Here is a 24,419-nt window from a genome sequence, read left to right on the forward strand (position 1 = left end):
GAGTAATATATCTGTGTGCGTTTGTGTGTGTGTGTGTGTGTGTGTGTATACACTTCAAGTAGTAATTCATGCGTATTTCTGAGCGTTGCATGCAAAATAGCAAAATTAGTGCACTTTACTTGCTTCATGCTAAGCATAAAAGTTCTTACAATCATATAAATTCAGACTCATTAGTTCGGTAAAATAGCGTTAATAACTTAATATACATATATGTATATATTAACGTACTTATTACATATATGTATATATGTGTATACATATACAACACACTATTGCTTACTTATAATACATAAAACAAACCTATAGTCTTTTGTATCATTTAACCACAGAAAATTTATTATTTTATCTTATCAGGATAGACCTGTCTAACTGTTTATATAAATACAAATGCATATACATGCATGCTTTCGCTTGATGAATGCTTCTACAACAGCCATTAAAGTTGTTTTACAAAACTGAACAACATTTATAAACATATGTGTGTGCTTTTAATATAAAGGCATGAACACCAAAAACTAAAGTATGGAAAACAACTCAAATATATACTTAAACTTATATATATATATATATATATATATATATATATATATATATGGACTGAATACATCTATATATATATACATATGTATGTACGTATGTATATTATGTATATTTATATGTATATAAATACATATGCATACGAAGTGAAAAATGACGTTAGGTAAATCACTGTATACACCCAGAGCCTTGTAATTGCATTTATTATACTGATAAAACAAAAACAACAGCAACAACTACAAAAGCAACTAAAAAAAGCTTCCATAATATTACATGCATACATATACGGCATTTGTATATATATATATATATATATATATATATATATATTTTACTTAATGTAAAAATGTATTTATTACACTTATACAGACGCGCAAACCTGTACAATAACACTTTATATAAATATAATTCATCCAGTGAACCAACGGCAATCTCTTATGCTACTATTACTGTTCCTGATGACGATGATGATGACGATGATGATGGCGGTGTTGATGAATGTAATGATATATGCGTTCGTGTTTGTTATACAAAAATGCACAAAAGTCCTTTAAAAAGCAATAAACACATATATGTACGTACATGCGTGTAGTTGTTTATGTTTACTAGAATACAGTAGCTTTGATTTCATTATAGTCACTGCTGTGTAGTAAAGTTTTATACATATGTTCTCTTTTTATTTATTTTTTTTCCTTTCATTCTTTCGTTTTTTTTTTTTTTTTGTTTTTTTCTTAATTATTTTACACCATATTTTTTATGATTAACTTAGCGGAGGGCTCCAGCTCTTTTGTTGCGTTGTTTAAATATAAAACGAGCATGCACTTATGTACGTATATACATTTATATACATGAATTTGTGTATGTATGTGCGTGAGCATGTGCTATATATATGCATATGTTGGTTTTGTGTTAATAAATTTAATCATGTCACGATGAACACCAGATTATATTTACAACAAACAAAAACAAATTATATATGTATTTACGCAAGTACAGCATATGCATCACTTTAAACAATACCGTCAGTCTGGTAATGTAATAAAAGCATTGTTGGCAACCTTCATTACATCCCGAACTATCAAGAGATGACGTATATTAAATATGTATTAAATGTGTATAGATATTTATAAAAACCACAAACAATAATAACAAAATAATGATATTCTATCAGGCGGATGGCCTCAAAGCCGCCTTCTTAATCAACCTAATTATGGCCGTCTGTAAGCACTATGTAAACGATGTAAAGGATTCTTCAACTGCCGCGCTTACATATCATTATTAAATGTTTCTTGAACGCTGCCTTTTTGTTCTTTTTTTGAAAATGTCCCTTTCGCGTTTGAAAAATTATGTAAAATGCGAACCAAGAATATTTTATGAAATTATTCCAACATTCTTTAAATTTAACATTTTCTTGAACTTATGGATTTTATGATTTTGCAAATTGTCCAAATAAGACAATCATTCAATCGTTGATCCTTACTTCTACGAAAATGTAGCTAAAGAAGCTTTTACTGGTGAACGTTATAAAGAAATGCTTGAGGAAATTTTGTAGGCTAAACTTGAAGAAATTGACATCATCGCTGGGTACTTTCAACAGGATGGAGTTGTAGTACATGTAAACAGTTCCAAGCATGGAGACGTTAAAGTCTAAGTTACACTCACAATAGTTCGACATTGGATAGCCCACCAGATCCTAAGAGTTAACCTCGTTTGGAACTATTTGAATATTAGAAGGTCATGCAGTAACAATGCCACATTTAACGAAGTAAGAAAATTGCATTTGGCTGTAGCTGAATCTCTCTTATATCCACCACCTTTATATGAATAAATTAGTTAGTCCGCAATTTTCACTATGAAATAAAATAATTTTTTTTTCTGTGAGGAGTACTCTTTATTAGGTTATATTAGTTTGGGGAAAAAGAAATCCATTATTTTTTCGGCAGATGGCTGCACTGATAGATTTCTCCTAGAGTATCGATCAAACAATTTCCGATACTGTACATTTACATACTGTACATTTCGCAGTAAAAAAATTTCTTTTGTTGTTTTTGTTTGGTGCATTCAGTTGTGAGTTACAGCGTGTTAAAAATGGAAGTGAACAAAGAGAAAATTCGGTACATTTTAAATTTTTTCTTTGACAAAGGCGAAAATGCAAGCCAGGCGGCTAAAATTGTGAATGGTGTTTATGGTTCCGATACTGTGACAGCCAGTTATGTGCAATTTTGGTTTCGTAGATTCCGTTCAGGAATTTTTGATGTTAAAGATGCACTTCACACAGGTAGGCCGGTCGTCAGATATGCCGATAAAATCGGAGAAATAATCGAAGTTAACCGGCATGTTAGCAGTCGTAACATCGCACAGGAGCTAAAAACGCGACCATAAAACAGTTTTAAACCATTTACACAAAGCTGGATTCAAAAAGAAGCTCGATGTTTGGGTGCCACACCAATTAACAGAAAAAAACATGGTGGATCGAATTTCCATCTGCGAAGCCTTGAGATAGACCCATTTTTTAAACGGATGGTGACTGGAGATGAGAAATGGATCACATACGATAACCCTGTGCGAAAACGATCGTGGTCAAAGAGCGGTGAAGCACCTAAAACGGCCAGGAAGGTTTTGCTATGCATTTGGTGGGACAGGAAGGGGATTATTTATTATGAGTTGCTTCCATATGGCTAAACGCTAAATTCTGATCTCTACTGTCAACAACTGGACCGCTTGAAGATAGCGATTGACCAGAAACGGCCAGAATTGGCCAACAGGAGAGGTGTCGTGTTCCACCAGGACAACGCTAGGCCACACACATCTACAGTGACTCGCCAGAAACTTCGGCAGCTTGGTTGGGAAGTTTTAATGCATCCGCCATACAGTCCGGACTTGGCACCAAGCGATTATCGTCTTTTTCTTGCATTGCAAAATTTTTTTAATGATAAAAAAATTGGAATCTATGGAGGATTGTGAAAATCGACTAATAGAGTTTTTTGCAAATAGAGACCAGGACTTCTATGAGAGAGGCATTTTGAAGTTACCTTTAAAATGGCAACAAATCATACAACAAAACGGTGCATATTTGACCCAAATCGGACAATCCGAAGCATGTTAAATAAAGTCCTGAAGTTCATATAAAAATAATGGATTTCTTTTTCCCCAAACTAGTATATTTTCCAGTTTGTTCAATAACAAGTTACCACCTTTCAAGCAATTTCACTATCCCATCCTCATAAAATTGCTGAATTTTTGCAGCAAAAAATTTTTTATATATGAATTTACGCTGTCGCCTGAATTCAAAGCTTTGCCTGATATAGAATTTTGCAGAGAACGAAGGAGATGTGGGGAATGCGAAAATTTTTGACGAGTGAGAAAGAAAAATTCGATCTTGAAATCCTGGATGTTGCTGGTGCAAGCCTTTATTTAATTTGGTTAATTGTTCACTGTATACTCATAATATGCAGTTCTTTTGTAATTCCATCGTGGAGATGGCTAAGCGTATTTTGACTATGACATATTGCTTTGCTGATTTTTGTATAGGATCAACTTTTCATCACCAGTTGCAATGCTCTTCGAAAAGCGATCGTGTTGGTTTCGTTTTAAGAGCATATCGCAGATATTAGTGCACAGTGTTAAGTGAATTTCTTTTAAATGATGTGGAGTACAAATGTTCAGTTTTTTACAAATCCCGGCCTTTTTATGCTGTCGCTAACAATTGTTTTGGGTAAATTAGAAATTTCTTACGAATTGCGATGTGGCGCCCAACTTCAATAGTAATTGGCTTACCAGAACACGACAAAGCCTTCACTGAAAAATGTTCAGAACGAAATTTCGCAAACGAATTTTGGAAAGTGCGCTCTGCTACAGAACATATTTCTTTATGCGCTTCTGCAGCCCTTTAATGTTTTTATTTCAAAGTGCTTTATATGTTCACTTCGGCTTTTCATTTTAAAAATTACGTCTCATCACTATAACTAAATCGATCATTTTGAAAATTTTTTACAAAATAAATACAATCCTGTTACATAACTATATATTCCTTTAACACTAATTATCTTTCTGGCTACCTGAAGAGAGTTATTTTGACCTATTGTCGGCAAAAAGGGCAAGAAATTTTCGGATTAGCTAATATTTACTCTTGCATTTATGACGAATGAAAAAAAATAGCCACATATTTGCTTTTGAAATCAGAAACGTTCTCATCGTACGTGGTGCGTCCGTGTCCTTTGACCGTTTTTGTCTTTAGTTTTACGTTTTACTACAGACATTACATGGATAGACAGATGGCCAGACAGACTGAGGGATAGACGGACGTGCTTAAATCAATTCAGAATTTGATGCTAATCAAGAATATATATCCTCCTACTGTATATGGTTTGTATATATCCCCACATCCTTCGGTGGCAGGTACAGAACCAACATAGAAAGTTGATGGATTAAATGAGCTCCTGTGAAGAAAAGCGGTCAAAAATTTTGTTATTCACATGGGGACTTGTAAAAGCAATCACGGCTGGCATTTGCTGGCATTGCTCATCATTTTCTATGCACACATAACCAAGGGATTATACCTTTTTTTTAAAAACATCTACGCGGATTTTGAAAAATCCTGCAATTAATTTATAAGACACGGTCGAAACAAATTTTAGCTTTACACTCGGCATACTTGCGAAGCCTGGTGGATGGAGCTTAGCGCGCAGGAGCGCGAGTCATGAAATATGTCAAAAAATCTTGCTAATCTAAAAAACTTCCTGGGTTTTGTTCCTCGCCTTGCTCGGCGATTGCTTGATTGCCTTAAGATGACCTCTAATTTCTTCTATGCGGATAATTGTACAAACAGAGAACGCAAGTTACAGTTCAGCAGCGCTTTACTTCGCATTAAATAGAAAAACTGAAGCCTCATGCATATGCACATAATATATGGATCAATAATTCCCAGGGTCAAGCAAAATATAAACAATCTCCTTCAACAGTGACACAAACAGATCAATGCTTTTTTAACGTTCCGATATCTTTAGCACAGAACATACCGGCAAAATTCACAGCAACATCAGTAACGACTTTATATTTGATCAAAGTCCAAAGCATACTTTTGATATTTGCGAACATACAGAATAACCGGTGAGGGCCAGATCTGGAGGTGTTATAGTAATTTTAAATTGAACTCATGCATCCTTGTCTTTGCTCCGCGGCTCCAGTAAACATAGTAACCGTTTGAAAAACGTATTTTTGACGCCCAAATTTACCTGTTTTTTGATTTCTTTAGGATGTTGGTCTTCTCCTGCAACTTAATTTTTCATATGTCGAGCTTTACTAGAACTTTTTTATATTTTTTCTGAAGTCCATAGTGCTCAGCGTGATCGGGGTCCTCAGCAGCACGCTCGGAAACAATAAATCACCCAAAATTTATAACAGCCGATGCTGAATTTTAAGGATATGATGTCCCATGAAAAAACGAAATTTAATTAACGCACGAAGTTTTCCGGATACTTCCATTGCTTTGAAAACAAAAAAGTAATGTCATGAAAGCTACTCGTGAACAAAGTGGTCGAAGTGACGTAAAATTTTAACAGACGTCGTTCGAGCTTTTACGTTTTTTGAGAATAGTGCGGTCTATCAATCTCGGAAATTATTGAACCACGTGCTAACTGAACTTATTTAAGTCTCAAAAACATTGTTATTGCGTACACATCGGCGAGGTCACATTAACGTACTGGAGGGTATATTTTTAGGAAAGGGAAAGTCAATATTATTTAATATGCGACCTTCCTCGAAAGTCTGAAAATATTAATTCCCAGTATTCCCGCAATAAATATTCAAAATCATTGAGTTAGAAGCATAGCTTCAGGTTTTTTTTTTTAAAAATAATTATCACATGTATCGCGTGCGGTATATTTTTCAAATCATATCTTGAAAGAACTTGACATTATCGTTGAGTAAAAAGGAACACATGATGTCACAATATTCGACTTGTGATGAACCTTTTAACGCTCTCTTTCGTATTTCTCAGCAACGGAGAAGTTTATACTCAGGTTTCCAAAAGACAGACAGATAGAAAAAGGGTCGAAATGAACTCGCGTACTCACATTGATCAATCAATATAAGGAGTCTGTCAAATCTCCAAAGCTTATAAATTATGCGTCATAGACATGTATAGCGTCAAGTCTTAAGGAACTTCCGTTGCAAGTAGATAGAATCTATTGGTCGTATTTACCCACTATAAGTCATCGAAACAAACGAGTTTTTGTTTTCGCTGTATAGATGAGGACTCAGTTAGTCTTTAGTCAACTGTTTCATGTGGTGCATGTTATACACAAGTGCTGTTCTTAACTTTTGAAATGGAGAGTCAAAAAGTGCATATTCGACATATAATGCTTTGGGAATTTAAACAAAGCAATAGCGCTAAACTGACAGCTGAAAAAAATATGCAGCGTATACGGTGAACGACTGATCGGATAGTTAGAAATTGGTTTGTAAAATTCCGTTGTGGACCTGAAAAGACGAATCAAGAATGAGACGTTCTTCCAACTTTGACCACAACCTTTTGAAGGCAATATTGGAGCCAATCAACAAGAACTGGAAAACTAGACAACTAGAAAAAAGGTTGAGTACCTAACAATCAACTACCTTGAGAAATTTAAGTCATAATTTCAGTAAACGGAATAAAAAAGATTGCATGTCAATCGCAAAAACGTTATTCTTTTACATGACAATGCGCGACCACATTACGCAATGGTGATTCAAGAAAAAATTCTTAAGCTTGGCTGGGTTGTTTTACCATACCCACCGTACTTCCTGGACCTTGCTCCTACAGACTACCATCTTTTGTGTTTCTTATAAAAGATTTTGAACGGAAAAATCTTCAATTGTGAAAAGCAAGTGAGTCAGGTTTTCGAAAATTTCTTCCAGTTCAAATCAAGGAAGCAACGTGATGAACAGTCGGGAAAAGGGGAGAAGGTCATACATAATAGTGGCGAATACATAATAAATTAATATAATTTTATTATTCAATGGAAGCAAAATAAATGTCTGATAAGGAAACGGTAATTACTGGTGATTCTAACCTAATTTGTATATATATATACTATATAAAAGGATTTCTTTAATATTTTAGAAAAAAAAAAACATTTTTTTTTCTAAAAACAATTTTTCTATTTTTCTTTTGAGAAAATTAAGGAAACAATTTAACAAACTTTGTTTTTAATCTAAAAAGACTTTCTGACATAATAGTTTGTTGCTACCAAACTAATGTTTGAGAAGGATTACATTTGTACATCCACGCTGTCGTATTTCCGCCTCTTAAAAGTTAAATTGCCATTTAAACTTGCTAAAGCCAACACTTAGAACGGAGTGTTTTGCATGCGTGTATATTCTGTACGTTAGTAGAGAATTATTGAAAAGTAATCGCTTTCTTTGTTATTTGCATTTACATATATATATGATAGGAGGGCGAACTGAGCAATTTCTTTTATAAATGCTTTTTATTTATATCACTTACCTTGAATACAGCTGAGGTAAAAAAGAACGGCAAGAGTATGAAAACTACACCGGATAAAACAATTTGCAGATTTAATTCAGTTACTGGTTCAATTTTCCAGGAAATGAGCGAACAACCTAATAAAAATATGTAAATAAGAAGGGAAAGAGGAAAATAATTGAAAAATTGAAAAAAAGTAAAAAAAGAAAAGTGAAGAAAAAAATTTGAGGAACTTTTTTCTTAATGAGGAACAAAGGAGAACGAACGAATTTTTTCTCGCAAATCTTAATTTCTACTTACCTAGAAACCTGTAAGCCCCATGCACGGCGAGATAACCTTGAAACAATGTCAGTAATACGCCGTACCAAATCGACCATAATGAATTTAAATGTAAGTAATTATTATGATCAGGATACATGTGTGACGGATACATGTTGTTGTATTTGGCATGTTTACGTTTCGAATTCATTAGTTTGGCCGGCAAATGTGCGGTTATTGGGAAATTTTGATGATGCTGTTGCTGCTGTTGTTGTTGTTGTTGTTGTTGATGTTGTTGCTGTGACTGTTGTTGTGACTGTTGTTGGTGGTGCTGCTGCTGCTGTTGTTGTTGATTGCTGCTGGCATTTGTTATAATTGAATTCGATATACTCGAATTAAGACTAGAAGGAGTCGCTTTACCCATGAAGCTGCCGTTTAATTGCGTTTCAGTATTACTGCCACTGACAGGCGTTTTATCGTATTGAGAATACCGCAATATGGAAGTTCGTTTCGTTTGTTTCGGTTTGGTTGTCGTTGTCGTTGTGGCCGATGTCGCTGCTGCTGTTATTATTGAACCGTTATTATTATCGTAAGCCAAGAGGGAACCGGTTAAGGACATATCCTGATTGATAAATTTTAATTGATATGTTGTTTTCCAATTCTCTTTTTATATTTCTATATATATACATATATGTATGTGCGTGTATATATGTGTGTGTATGAGATTTTAACGAAGCCAAAAACCGTAACCAAAACCAAATTGTTTCATAAATGCATTGACAATAATAATTATTGGAAATTTCAATGAGCAGCTTTGTAATTGTATCGTAAATTATGATATTTGAAGGCTTTCTTCATATTATTTGCCGGCCGTAAATAGACAGTGACTGCAAGCAAATAGAGAAAAGCAAATAAGTAAATAAAATTAATAAATCATTGAAAAAAAATTTGTAAAAAAAAAATATAATATTTTTGGCTTGAGCAGAATTTTGTAATACCCAACAATGGATTTTTTACTACACTTGATCGTAGGCTATATTCATTATATAGTTCTATTTTAGATAACTTTATGGCAATTTTGCCACAACGGCCAAATGATATATCCATCTCTTCCGTTTTAACATTGAAACTGAGAACAGGTTCCTTCTGCTCTTGTATTACTACATAAATACACGTTAAATAAATTGAGAGGACAAAAGTAAGAGAATATAAGTGCGAATATAATCGTGCATGATAAAACCTCCACAGCTTAATTTAGTCTTAAGTTATTGGCAAATTTCAAATTGTTTATGTTAAAAGTGTAAGCAACATTTTAATACAATTTTTCTGATTTTGATCTCGGCTTGAAAAAAAATTACGCTGAGAGCAAATTAGTTTTTTCGGATAAGGACTTTAGGTCAAGATCATAATTTCTCAAAATGTCGAGAAACACCAGTATGGTTAAGTCGATAGCGCTCCTATTCACATTGATGAAGAATATAGATTGCGTGATAAACCTTATATAGATTACAATATAAAAAATAGACCTACGCAATCCAAATTTGCTACCGTTAGTTTTTTTGCTAAATTGCTAGTACAGGCAAAATTTTCATCATAAAATATTTAAAATTAAACTTTTTCTGAGGAGAATTTAGTCAGAAACTTCTTAAGTGCTGGCCGCACACAAAGCGTTCCCAGCCATCTTTATCTTAGATCAAGAGGCGTTGTGGTTGGCAAATATGCGTTGCTACGTAAACGTTACATTTGATGATTTGACTTCTTATGAAAACTATTCGATTTTCGACGAAACAAAATTTTAAAGACAGGGAAAAACTATCGCGCCCTATCTGCGTCTTACAACTGGCCATTAGCGAAAAGGTTAGCAACAATTGACAAAAATTTTGAGAAAACGCGGATTAAAGGACTAAAAATATCGCGACGAATATGGGTAATGGTAACTTGCTTGTAAAAGGATATATAAGCAGAAAATTTCCAAGAGATAAAAATTAGTCGAAAAATATAGTCGGAGGGATGTAAAGTGAGTCGAAAGTCAGTCGAGTGAAGAGAGTTGAATTGAAATATTCGAACGCAGAAGACCAGAACGAGAATTCAAGCGTCGCGAATGCATGCGTTCTTGTAAATAATTTGTAAACAGATCTCCTAAGAATTGTACATAAAACCTATACTACCTTAAAAATCATACTTTAGCGGTATGAACTTAATATGAAAAGAAGCCGAGCAAAAAAGACGGCGTACGTTACAACATATATATCATTCAGTTTGGCACTGTATTCGTTGTTAAGTTAAGTTTCTTGTATAAGATCTTTTATGTTTTAAAAGTAGTTTCCATACTGGGGCAAAAATTTTCGTTTTTACAGGGCAGGATGACATTTACGAATGATCGATAAGAATGGATATATGTAGGGTTACTCAGGTTATCAATAAGCGTAATTTTTATTTATTGTTTTACAGCAACAAAAATGCATGAGGATAAATGATAGCAATCATGAAAGGGTTAAATATCTCATATCGTGAAAAAAGTTAAATATATCATAAAAAGAGCGTTAGAACGATGTGTTAATTGGGATAAAGTGCCACCGGCGACGTACGGCATTAAAATTAATTTCACTAACTAAAACTGGTGACATGGTTACACACTTGATCAATTTAACTACAACGGCCATAAACCTGGTCCTAGGCGCCGATTACAACGAATTGAAGGATTAATCAACTGGAAGGAAAGACAACTGGACTTCTATTCCAAGTCTCGTAAGACAAGTATAAGAATGGAGTACAGCAAATATATTTTAATATGCTTGCTAAGGGTATTTGTTGAGACCATTTAATAAATCATATATTTACGAAAGCACTTATGATTAGCGTACGAAGATGGCCAAAATAATAAAAAAACCTGAAAATCGGCATAAGTGGCCGAGTAGTCAAACGAATGCAACTAACAACTCAATGGTCTCGGGTTCAAATTTCAAGCGTGGTAGAGTTTTCAATACAGGCGAGCATATGGTCTATGTTATCCGGCAACATTTCAATCCACACTTTTTTCTACAAAACATATAGAGACAATAAATAAATTAAAAATAAAAATTAATATGCATCTACATCTGGTCAGTGGATATAAAAATACCTTTAGAAAAACAAGTCATAAGAAAATGAATATATTATTTTAACAATAAATAAATTTAATTTGAACTAATTATGAATAATAATTATGCAAACACGAAAGATTAAATATAAACATTTTTTCACTTAATTTACAATTGTTCATCAGTAACGATGCACTTACAAATGCACGCACACGTGCGCTTATAATGTATACACACATTGTAAATATAACAAATTTTAAATAGTTTAACAATTTTTAAAGAGATGAAATCAATTTATTAATGTTTTAATTATTATTACTTTTTTTTTCATATAAGTTTCATTTCCTTTTTTTTAAACTTATTTGGCTGATAATTGTTTTTTTTTTATTTTTTAGAAAAATTCGTTCAGAGATTACTTGAAATATGTATCATAAAAAGGCTTGCAGGCGTATGAGTGCTATTTATTAAAATTTATGATAGGAATTTACAATAAATGTATGTGTACGAAACAACACGAAAAGAGGGCATGAATGGGCGTTTGGAGTTTTTTTTTTTTTGGCATTAAAAACTCTTTATTAAGAATAACTAAAAAAAAAAAAGTAAAAAAAAAAAAAATTCTGACTATAGTAGGTTTAAGTGAAAGTTTTTTTTTAAGGTTTTTCTTTTGTCGTATATTAACATACATATGTAAATATATTGTAAATGAACAAAAAAAAAAAAGAAAAGAAAATTACTCTTGTCCTAGATTTTAGCTGGAAATATTCCAGAATTTTCAACATGCAATAATAAATCATAATCAATCATAAAATTTTTAATTGCGGTATATAAATGTTCGATTTAGTGGAAATTATTTCGTTTGCAACTTCAGGGATTATCTCTTTTAATGGAAGATTTTTTCCAAAAATATTTTGACTTTAAAACGATGATTTGTACCTTATGAAGATGTTCTTCGCTTCGCGAGTTCTATTGATGCAGCGAATGTAACGAATCCTAACGTTTTTAAACTGTTCATATTCAGTCCATAGATAGTTGAAAGCTTATCACTCCTCCTTACTCTAAGGTTTCTCTCTTCCATCCTTCCATCGTTTATTTCCAATAAAGCGATCGCAATGAAACGCACCTTCTAATAACTTCACAAGAAAAACTCAAAAATAACTCTAAAGTTTCTTTCTTTCATTCTTCCCTTTACAGTTAGATGTCTAACATAGTTTGCTACACATAGGTATTGTAATGAGTTCAGGAATTTCTGAGAGACTACATATTTCCTGCTAAACTAAACCTTCTTTCTTTCGAATCATTTATTCTACTCAAGAATATTTTTTACCTTATGTGTAAAAGGCCTTTACGTAGCTGATATACGCTTTGCTGAGGACACTAAAAATACAATATATGCAGTACGAGCACTTTTGTTACGCATTCGCAAAGTCTAGTTAAAACATTTTTTACTCAAATGTACTGCGCTTTAATACACCCAATCTCTTCTTACACGGTCTTTTTTAAACCGGTTTTCAAAAAACACGCTTCATCGATAAGAACAAGTACACTTTTTTACACGAATTTCTTGTTCTAGCAGGATCCTCCAAACAATTTTTTTTTTAATTTTCATTTCGTCAGCAAGCGTCGTACGTGGGAGTTCCGTAGTAGAAAAATCAGCTGTGTGCCCTGACATTATAACGAAAGTGATGAAGGCTTTGAGAACATGACAGTGGCTGACATCGAAGAATTGATGCGAGAAAGTCCTTTGAATGGGAATGATTTGATTGAATTTATGACAGAATATCATAATAAGGAGGTCGATAAGGATGTACTCGCAATTGGAGTTCAATTGCTAACGACTGATTCAATTCGCGAAATTGGGAACAATCTATTGTTACTCATGATCCTGACATGAAGCGTGCATTCAGATCTCAACCTAATTTTAAGTTGTATGCAGTTGCATATCAAGTATTATATAAGCAACTTGAGAAAACGAAAAAAAAAACAGCTGCTAATGGGAGACTTCATAGTCTGCGTATCTACCGTGTAAAAAAAGTGTTAAATGTATCCATTTCTTTGTTTTTTCGCGGAGGGAGATTTCTCTCGCAGCTTATACAATAAATATGAAACCAATATGCGATTCTTGTTCATTTGCATTTCCCTGCTAAGGACATGCGTTCATAATTACCGAACATATTATTGTAACATTGCGATATTTACACAAAATTGAAACTGAACTTTTGCTTAATAATGATTGTGCTGGTTGAACGCAATTAAAACTGGCTATAGGATGGTGCTGTACGTGAAATCAACATTTGCTTACACAGCGTTTTTGAATGCATTATTGTATGATATTTTATAATTAATAGCGTGTCATTCGTGCTATTACGCTAGCATCGACTTGTATGCCCACTGCATTATACATATATCTAATGTCTAGCGTTGATGTGCCCAAGAAGAAGTTAGCGGAAGAAGTTCTCTTTAAAAAGAGCATTTACTTAAACGCTTCATTTCTCTGTAGTCGAGTTTTTTTTAAAGATATTCGGATTAGAGAACTGTTGTATAGACTGCAGAGCGTGTTGCTACATTTATGTTCTATCTAGCTTTACTCATCGGACGACTATTTCAAGATATTCCACGATGTCATTGCAGTTCTGTGAGAGAAGACAATGAAGCCCGTTTCTCCGCGATGATGTCGGCGTATGGTGCCCAAACCACAAGCTCCAGAAATTGATTTTTGGTATCACGGGTGGTTAATAACGGATTATATAGCACTGTGCCATTATATGCAGTGGCCTTAGGTATTCATAGGCAGCCATCCATATAAAAACCTCAAAGCAATATACACCTCACCTCTATATAACTGATAAAATGTAAAGTCTACAAAATTCCTCTTTACGGCTTATTTCATTGAGCCACTAACAAATACAAATCATCTTAGATTGAAGATATACGGAATATAAACGGAACTCATCATATCATGAAAGCTATCATTGACCTCCCACATGATCTGCGTTCAAGTGACCAGTGCAGTAAAGCAAATGATTCCGTCAAAAGCAATCAATGACCGGAGATTTCTAAGTTCTAAGAAATTAATGGGACAAAACTTTAAATGATTAAAAATGTAATGAAAAATGTAATAAGAAACGTGCGGATGTGTGAAAGTAGCAGATGGCGACATTTATTTTTTTTTTAAGATAAGAGTCGCGGCAATTAAATCGATGGTCGTCACTGTACTGAGCGCCAAGCCGGCAAATTGAACTAGCACACACCCTCCCGCCCATGGTCACTTCCATTCCATATGTCTTTTACTGCCTCCACTTCTTCCTGACTTGTTACACGTATAAGGGAGATCTTCTGATGGATTGAGTGATATTAGAAAAAAAAAAAATTTTTTTTTTATACCCATCACCTTAGGATGAGAGGTATACCCATTTTGTCAAAACGTTCGCAATGCACTGAACAAAGGTTCAAAGATCCCCCAAAGTGTATATGTTCTTGATTACCACAAAATTTTGAATCGATTTAAGCATGTCCTTCTCTCCGTCTATGTAATGTCTCTTGTAACCATTTTTCTGACAGTAAAAGCGCAGTTGCCAACTTGAAATGAAGCAGAAACATTAGACGTTTTTGAATGCTGGTTGATATTGAAAATTGGCCGAATCGGTTAAAGGACACATCTACAGTACCACGTTAACTGAAAAAACCTCTCGTTTTTTATAGAAATAAAAAATTGCTTTTTGCTCCTTACTGATATAAACACTACGGAAGCTAAATGTACATAAATTTGAACGTATATTCTATGGCAGATGCTGTAGTACGTGTGCAAAAATGGGGAAAAGAATCACGCTTACCAATAATTTAATTTTTTCAGAAGTAACCTTCAAAAACCCCATAGAGCACATGAGTTCTTAACCAGCTTCAAATTCGGAATGCACCTCAGCCTGCTTGTCTGCGCATTTGTGCAGCTGTCCGTTCGCCTAACAATGTAGTATCAATGCTGAATATTCCCTCGTTCGCGAAAATGAAGATAGCGCCTAAAAATTTGCAAAAGAACACCTACAATACCCATACGCCTAAGCTACAAAAACTGCGAACACCTTTGCTTGTACGAATACCATAAAAAATTTCTACTTCTCTTCAGAAAATAGAAAAGTCAGCCGCGCCCAGCCAGCATTATATAGTACGAAAATTTGGTTGCTTCCCGTTTATTGTTTCTGTTTAGGACAATTACGATGGACATGAAAGTTTCGATCACGACCGAATACAATTTTCTTAATTGTTATTAATTACAGTTTTTTTTTATTTGTTTTGTTTTATTACTTAAAAAAATATTATTCCTTATTCTTTCGTAAAATTAAATAAAAATCAAAGGAAGCAGACAGTCGGCGGAAACTTACGCTCTTATAATAATTGTTCAATATTCTATTATTCTTACGTACACATGAAGCTCAACTAAAATGAATTAGGTATAAGGTACATAAGGAAAAAGATAATAATTAATAAATAATAATTCATATATTCATGCATATAAATAAATAAATTAAAAAAAAGAAATAAACCATATACACAACTAGCATTAAGGCACACCCACGACGAGTACAGAACCAAATCGCAAGTGAACTCCTAAGCCATTGCAAACATAAAAAAGCTTGACAACCGATCCAGTCAACAACACCAATTAATTCCCGAATCATAATAAGATGTTAAGCTGAAAACTTAGTTACAACAAAAAACAAAACGCACGTATTACGCAAAATTGTTTTGATAGACTTTCTAGAATCCGACATTGAGATTAAGTGCTAGACATCATTTAGATGTCTGCAAATAGCTCTAAACGGGTTAAACTCAGCTCATAATCATATTTACATTGACTCAACTTAATGAACATGAAGTGCCTAGAGAAGCGGTTTGGGACATTAAAGCTTATCTCACCAACCGGTAGTGGCATGTAACATATCGAAAATAGAAAAACTGTACAATAATTTAAAAACAAATTCTACGAAAACAACAAAACATACATTTCGAACAACAAACAACTCAATAAAAATACCATAATACAACACTAATTTTCGTATGTAAGATAATTTAAAATGTTGGCATTTATTGAAATATCGTTAAGTGAGTTCGAATAGAAAAATGATAATAATTCTTGTGTATAAAATGATCGAAATGGACAAAAAAGTTATATTACAATTGTAACAAACGTTATATGAGAAATTATTGATGCTATGGTAATGTGTTTTACGAATCGATGAAACAAACTAAATAAACGCATACAAGAGTACGTCATTTTATGGTAAATACAAAAAAAAAGCAACAAATTTAAAAAATGAATTTTTAATTAGCCATTAAGAAGAAGAGGAAAAGTCAATAATTATTATATTCCGTTTATTCCAACTATCCCAAAGACTCATAAATGTATATAGGCCTAGGCCAAAAGGCAATGGGACTTAGTAAATGGAAAAGAACGTGCTATAGTCGAACATCAAACCTTATATGAATTCCTATAAAAGTGCCTTCTTTCGCCCCTACACTTAAATTAGGGAAGGAATCCAAAACCATTTACTTGCATTATCATAAGACTCAAAAAAGTATATAGGCCTAGGCCAAAAGGCAATGGGACTTACTAAATGGAAAAGAACGTGCTATAGTCGAAGATCAAACCTTATATGAATTCCTATAAAAGTGGCTTCTTTCGCCCCAACGCTTAAACCATGGAACGAATCCAAAACCCTTTACTTGCATTATCTTCATTGCTTCTTTCAAATTTCTTCTTAGAATATCAGTTGATTAAAATCGCTTAACGCAAACTAATTTATATTTTATGGAAGAGAAAAATTCATACAACCACTCTTTCACTGCTAACTAGCCACTTGGCCTGTGGCTATAAATTCATGTATAAGAATAAATCTTAGCATCAATTCGGTTTTGGATGCTTTGCAAAGGAAAAACTTTTTCTCGAGAAAAGTTAAGTCGCCTTGCAACAGACTCCGGTACCTTAGTGCAAACAGTCAACGATACTAATAGAGTTGGAAACCTCTGCTAAAGAGCAAAGGATATTCAATACCTGTGGGTAATAATGACGTACAAAACATTTTATGCCCAAAAGCCGAACTTTGGTACATATTGAGTCTTTCTGACTCAAGCTTAAATGACCACTTCCCAACATTATTATTTAGATTTCCCTGACGTTTGCGATATCATATCTACCAAATCAACATAATAGCATGTTAAAAGGACGGGAGTTTTTTTTAAAAGTTCATGGCGCTTTATGTGCGCTTTGAAGGAAAGAGTAATTTCAACATATCTTTGCACTATCAACTCGAAATTTGAGTCTTTCAATATTGGATTCCCGTTACTTATTTGACAGAATCTACAAATTTTATTGGTTTTGTCCGTTATTTATCTATCCTTTCAGTCTTATAAAAATATCTTCATAATATACATTTACTATTTACTTCGACGTAGAATTGGGTATGACAAGCGGTTCCTTCAAAAAAGAGAAAGGATAAGTTTCTCTGCCAGATGCCTTTTTGTACGATATGCTGAAAGTTTTGTAATCATATAATTTTAAACTTTTTTGATATATTTTTTATTTACTCCAAGTCCTACGTTATCTGGATGAAAGAATCCAAAACGGACAGTTGTTGTTTGTTGTTCTATTCTGATTCTAGATAATAGAGTTTCATCTTTTAAATCTATCTATCTATCTTCCGAAGAGACTGTAAAACGCAGACTTTTATTTTATATGGGCGTGTCTCTGGACCGTTTTCTAATGAACTCTTCATTTAAGTTTTAGTTTGCCCTGATTGATGTTAGTACCGAGTTTTATATTAACACCTGCTATGAATTGTAAGTTATATATCTTCCTCCCTTGGGCATGGTTGTGGATGGATTCAACGAATTCTTATTACTAAATTATAGCCATCTAGCGAGGAAAACAAAAATAATATACAGCCCATTATTTGGCGTTCTGACCCAATTTTTGCGACTCTAAGCCTACAAACGTTGACCTGTTGATAGATGAACGTATAGAAGATCGTATATACTTTATGAAGTTTGTGAAAGTACATATATGTACGTAAGCTTGTTACCAAAGTCGTATTGTATCTCGTATCTATTATCACTATATCCTGATTGATGTAGAAGTTCAATACTGTTAGAAGTAAAGTTGGCCATGCCTGATATAATGCATTCGAATGCACGCATTCATTGAAATGTTAACATACATTTAAGGGAATTATTATTTACGCTCTAATAAACACAATTAACAAATTGTGTTGTTACAATTATAGATTGGTCGTGTAATGGAAGCTAAATGCATGTGTGTGTGTGTGTATTAACGTAAACATATGAATACCAAACGGTAACTGGTAGGTCAATCAACAATTTTAATGCTAACATTTGTAATTGATGCATTTACGTTTTCATTGTAGTGCGTGAAACACACTAAAGCTAAAAAATAAATATGTATATATGTATAAAGGAGATTTTCACGTATAATCTATTGAACAATGTTGGTAAAGTGTTTGAAATGCGATGAATGCGAATAAATTTGAGATATAGTATGCGTGCACATCAACGTCATCATCATCATTAATTTAATTGATTAACTTTGTCTTTGCTATTTTGGTACGCACGCATACATTTACTATTTAATTAAATAATTTGCATACACAACTAAACAACCAAGGTAAGTTAAAAGCATTTCAATGTTGGTAATTAAAATTTTGATACATTTCATTAAAATTCATTTAAGATATAAATAGAAATTGATTAGCATTATGTGACAGTTAATTACTCGGAGAGAAAATGAATTATAAAATTTACAATTTTTTTTTTCTCATGTGCTTAAGTTTGCATCATACATAAATATAACTTTTCTTATGATAACAACAACACCCAAAACGTTACATATTAGTTGGTGAAAATATATTGTTATTGTCTTTGCAACGTCATTTCTTTGGTTCGCACCTAACGACATCTACTAGATTCGTGTTACCAGATTCGATTTCGCTTTATTAGAAAGTCAATATTAATTTGGAGAGAAGAGAAAATTTAAAACTAATCCGGTATAGACTGTGACTTTATTTCATACCAAAGTACTAGCGTAAGGCTTTGCACATCAATGTACGTGATTACGCCAAAATATACTGTGAGGGCCTTTGCGGCCCATTCTCTGGCGCTGGGGTAGCTCAGTGGCCCAGGAAACGCAGGAAATTTGTATTACAAGTCGTTTATAGTGTTCCTTATTTTTTTTATTTATTTTTTTATTAATTATCCGCGGTCCCGACCAACTTCTTAAACATCACTCACTAAACTCCTCTACATCGCTAACTAAATTATCCTACCCTACCCTATTCTTAGTCTATTCTTATCCTACTCTTAATGTATTCCTATTCTATTCTTATTCCATCCCTACCCTATTCTTAATCTATTCTTATTCCTTAGCCTATTCTCTGCATTATGCTGTAGCTTATTCTCTAATCTATTCTCTAGCTTACTCTCTAACTTAGTCCCTAACTTACTCTCTAACTTAGACTAGCTCTCTCCCCCCACAAGAGACGGAAAAACTGTGAGGCCAAAACGAGGGACGACTTTGGCTCCCCACAGTACGCAACCTCCTTTCTTTTACCTTTAAAGAGTTATGTCACTGTGCCGTAAGCCACATGAAAAAATAATTTTTCTTTTTAAGTCGAGGAGACGTTTTACCAATTCCCAACAAACAAAACTTATTGAGAGATTCTGCTAAATGATGTGATCGTTAGCAAGGCTATGGCCACAACGTGCCAAAATTCCTGATGACGAAGGAAAAACTCTGACGTGAAAAGTGTAATCAACACAACAATAAATTGTCCGGATTTCAATTTTGTGATCTGATGAGGGCACAATGCATATATATGTCTAATCTTCGCGGTTTTCTTTTTTGCTTGAACATCTGTTAATAATAACGTGTAGTGATACCAGCATGTATAGCAGCGACGACGTCGAGTTTTGTGTCGATAAAAAACGTCTGCAAGAAACTTTGCTTTCCTGCTTTAACTTAATAAACTTGATAAAAAAAAAAACAGCTAAGGCACGTCGTTGGTTGAGAAGGCCTACGGCAGACATCCATTGCTGAACCCTACCTATAGAGATTTCTGTATACAGATGTCGCAGCAGCATGTACCTGTAGCTGCATCGATTTAATTCAAGGCGCATTGCAGATGATCAAAAACATGATCGGATGCCGACCTGCAAACGTTATTAGCTGAAGATGATAACAAACACATGATCAATTTGCGAGAAACACATGACTGATCAAAGCGTTAACCATTGCGCCATTGAAAAACTTGAAAAGGAGCGAAAATTGGTGCCACTTGACTTGATCCAGAGACAAAGATGCTCTCACAATTTTATCCTTGCGGCATGAAAGAAAACCTTTTCAACATCGAACTGCTGCTGCTAATGAGACCACAGTCGTTTTCACACAATGTTGTCGTATGTCACCCAGTTTTCATCCCCAAATCACCCTCCATTTAAGAAATAAGTCGATTTCATTCCGTTTGGTCAAGGCTTCGGTTCATCACATTTTTTCTTTTGGGTTAATCGCTGTGGGTTTGTGAAACTGGTTTAAGACTGCTTTGTGATCGATCTTTGGCACCTGGGCCATAATATATGTGTTAGTGTTCATGAATTGTTTCCACTTCTCGATACAATCAAGGGCTCTACAAGCCAACCAACTCCTTTTCTTCTTTAAATATTTGTTACTCAAGTTAGTTACATTTTTTATTGTTTGCCAAAAATCTATATGTTTTTACTTAATAAACAAATATCTGTACGCGCGTGTGTGTGTGTGTGTGTGTGTGTGTGTGTGTGTGTATGTATGTTTGCATAATTATATTTACATTAGAAACATTGATATATATTTACATTTACATATCTATTGCTTTTTGTTATTATTTTCTTTACATTATTTATTTTTGCGTGTAAAAATATTTACGGAGTATATATATATAAAGTTAAGACATTGTTGGCTATCGAGTAAAATTCTTACTTTCTCATTTTCGTTACTATGGCAGAAGATGAATCGAATAGATTGCAGTTTTACAATTTTACAATAACAAGAGAATTTGGAAATCGACGCTACGTTCATACATATTGACTGTAAACATTTCTATCAAATAATTTCAAAATAGAAGAATGGCTTCAATTTTTATGACACCCGGTAATACCCATGCGCTTTACACATTTGGCGACGATTTTTCACTAAACCCATAAGAATTATTGTAAACTATTCTTGGGTTTAACATGACTCTTTATGGGCCACCTATATGCTTCATGTTTACCGTCTCAAACTCACCTCCATTAGGCTGTAAATAGATAAACATATTGCTTACTGCGCTGGCTTAAAATAGTCTTTGCTTGGCTCATCGGACGCTGTGGGAAATAATTAGAACAAAGTTATAATTACTAGATCCTTGCGTGTATTCTGATCGTTTTTTCACTTGAAAAAGTTATTTATTGGGGAAAACTGGCACAATATATATTAATAGAAATATTTTCCATCAATTTCTACAACTATTTCCCACCCTTTCGCGTAAAGTGGCGATAGCGCGTCGAAGGAATGATATTGATTGGATAGCGATCCTATCATCGACCCATTTTCGTACTCTTTCCACTTTGTGAAACTGCGTGCCAGCTATGCCATGCTGCATCTATATGAAAGCGCCCGGTTTGGGTGAGAACGCTGGGTGTGGCAGAACTTCTAAGCTACAACTTCGAGCTACAACTTTCCATCTTAACAACTCTCAAAATAGCATTTCCAGTTAATTCTTGTGGTAGCCATTTTCGCCGCTATTGCTGGTCTTTTTACAACAACACATCATTTAATTTGTTCCATTGATGTCGATAGGCATCTGCAGCAACGGTGTCGTACGGTTTTAGCAACTATGTGCATTGGTACAAGCATCTAATATAATTCACCATTTCAAATGATTCCAGAATATAGCGAAAAAAGGAAAGAAGAAAAAGGCACGAAAGTATCTAACAAGACTACATGAATTTTAAAATTAGAAAAGATTTTTCTTTTTCGCAGCAAATGAACGCTTTCCGTAGCACGTGGCGCGCATGCCTTGCATTTATAAGTTTTTATGGAAACCATTCGACTATTTGTCAAAGCCTGCGAAGTCTATTCTATGAAATTGAAGAAATGAAATAAATTGTCAAGTGTGAAGTGCTCAACAGTTTTTAAGTTGGACTTCTCATCGCTTTAATAAGTCCGAAATTAAAGACTCCATAGACTGACGATGTTCGATGTGTTTCACACTTAAGACCTCAGAAACACATCCATTAATATACGAAATATAATCGCTGGTAGCAATCGCGGGCAGACAAGCCAAGCTTCCTTTTTTTCTTTCCCGATGTTTTTTACATTTCAGCGAAATCACATACGCTACAGCATTAATTCTGAAGATAGTACAATACATCGACATGAAGGCATCATGGTATGCGTTCTTCCAAAAATCCCCTAATCATGCTTCATGTTTAATCGAATATATGGAGTTGTTAAGCAAAAACAAGGTAGGAAAAGGCAGCGGTTGTGATGGATTATATCGTAAATCTCACTGTAACTGTGGTGTGAGTGCTTAGGCGATAAAAACATAAGACTTAACGATTATGCACACACTCAATAGACTGCGGCCACTATTTACCTCTATCTCTTTTCCTCACTTCTATCTGATCCACATCACGTTAACGGCGAGTTCTCTCTAACAGACGCAATGACAGAATATGCTGTATATTGCCCCTGACAGATATAGCAGAATAAAAGTTCTGGCTTTCAGCTCCTTGACTTAGTATGTAGTCAGCCTTTTTATTATCTTTCTTTGGTTTCATTTTATACAAGTTACTAAGCTTTCTTTTCACAGCAAATATTGCCTTCTGTCCACACATGTTATTTAAAATCTTCATTATTTATTTCAAGTTAATATAAAATCCTTTTCCTTTCCGGAGGAAAAATTATAAAATCAAGTGAGTTTACACATGAACAAACGGGGGCAAAGTAAACAATCAGTGTAAAGCAATAGTAATTCCTTCTCACCTTTACACGACCTATTTTCCGCATTATTGTGGTTTGTGTTTGAAGAGATTTTTAATAGCCCACAGGCTAATGGTGGTTGCAAATTAGAAAAAATATTATTATCCTGTTGATTTTTAGCAGCCATCACATTTTCCATTCGTATAATACTTTGTAAAATACCTGCATTGGTAGGAAAAAGTTTATATTCATTCATTACTTCATTAGCTCGCAACGCCAACAAAATTAAAACAAAAAAAAAAAAAGTTTTTTTTGCTCTAAAAGTTTTCTTAAACGAAACAGATATCTGCCCTGCGTTTCTAACATATATCAACTATGTCAGAACAAATTGCTATTAGCGATCTCTTTCTGGTGGGTTTGTGGCAAAATAGAAAAACAACTGTATTGCACACGTATTAACTGTCAGTTTGGTTAACATTTCAACACTCTGTAGCCGGTATAGTTTGTACTCTTAGAATAACGATAAGAATTTCGTTCGTTTCTGTTGTCTGTTTCACAAAATTCTCTCATCAGCTACGTAAGTGCCATCCTATGGAAGCTGTCAGGTAAAATTACACGTCAAATTCGATTAATTTATCCTTTTTTAAATATCATTAAATCATTGTTTTTATTAAGGCAAACAAACAAACAAAAAAAAAAAAAGAGCAAAATACTTGATTGTAAACATCTATTATTACATAATTAATTTTTGTAAATTGATAGTAAATTAAATAATAATTAATGTCATTTATTTTATATTTATGTAGCAGATTTTCATTATAGTTTGTAATACTATCTAAGTGACACTTAAAGTGCTGTAATTACGGACAAATTACATTGTTAAAGACGAATTAACAAGAAATTAATTGATATAAAACGTATAAGCAAATTATATTTACCTGCGAACGAATCTTTTATATCTACCGTTTCTATTAAAAAAAGAAAACAAAAAAAAAAAATCGGGTGAGCGTGGACGATTTCTGCCTTTTGTGTACAGTTTGTCTACGCTGTTATATATAATAAAAACCATTTTTTTTTTTTT

General features: G+C 33.7%; 1 protein-coding gene across 1 annotated transcript in view; it reads right to left on the reverse strand.

Annotated features, from left to right (window-relative positions):
* Window positions 1–24,419, reverse strand: part of LOC119642733 (protein tincar) — a 240,533-nt gene that overhangs the window by 58,965 nt on the left and 157,149 nt on the right. Inside the window, exons 4-5 of the mRNA XM_038042000.1 lie at window positions 8,303–9,147; window positions 8,024–8,139 (exon numbers count right to left, since the gene is read on the reverse strand). Of these exons, the coding sequence (XP_037897928.1) occupies window positions 8,024–8,139; window positions 8,303–8,879 (693 nt within the window). The 5' untranslated portion in view covers window positions 8,880–9,147. The remainder of the gene's footprint in view (window positions 1–8,023; window positions 8,140–8,302; window positions 9,148–24,419) is intronic.

This window comes from Glossina fuscipes, unplaced genomic scaffold, assembly GCF_014805625.2.
Source record: "Glossina fuscipes isolate IAEA_lab_2018 unplaced genomic scaffold, Yale_Gfus_2 257, whole genome shotgun sequence".
In the NCBI taxonomy this organism is placed as follows: Eukaryota; Metazoa; Arthropoda; class Insecta; order Diptera; family Glossinidae; genus Glossina; species Glossina fuscipes.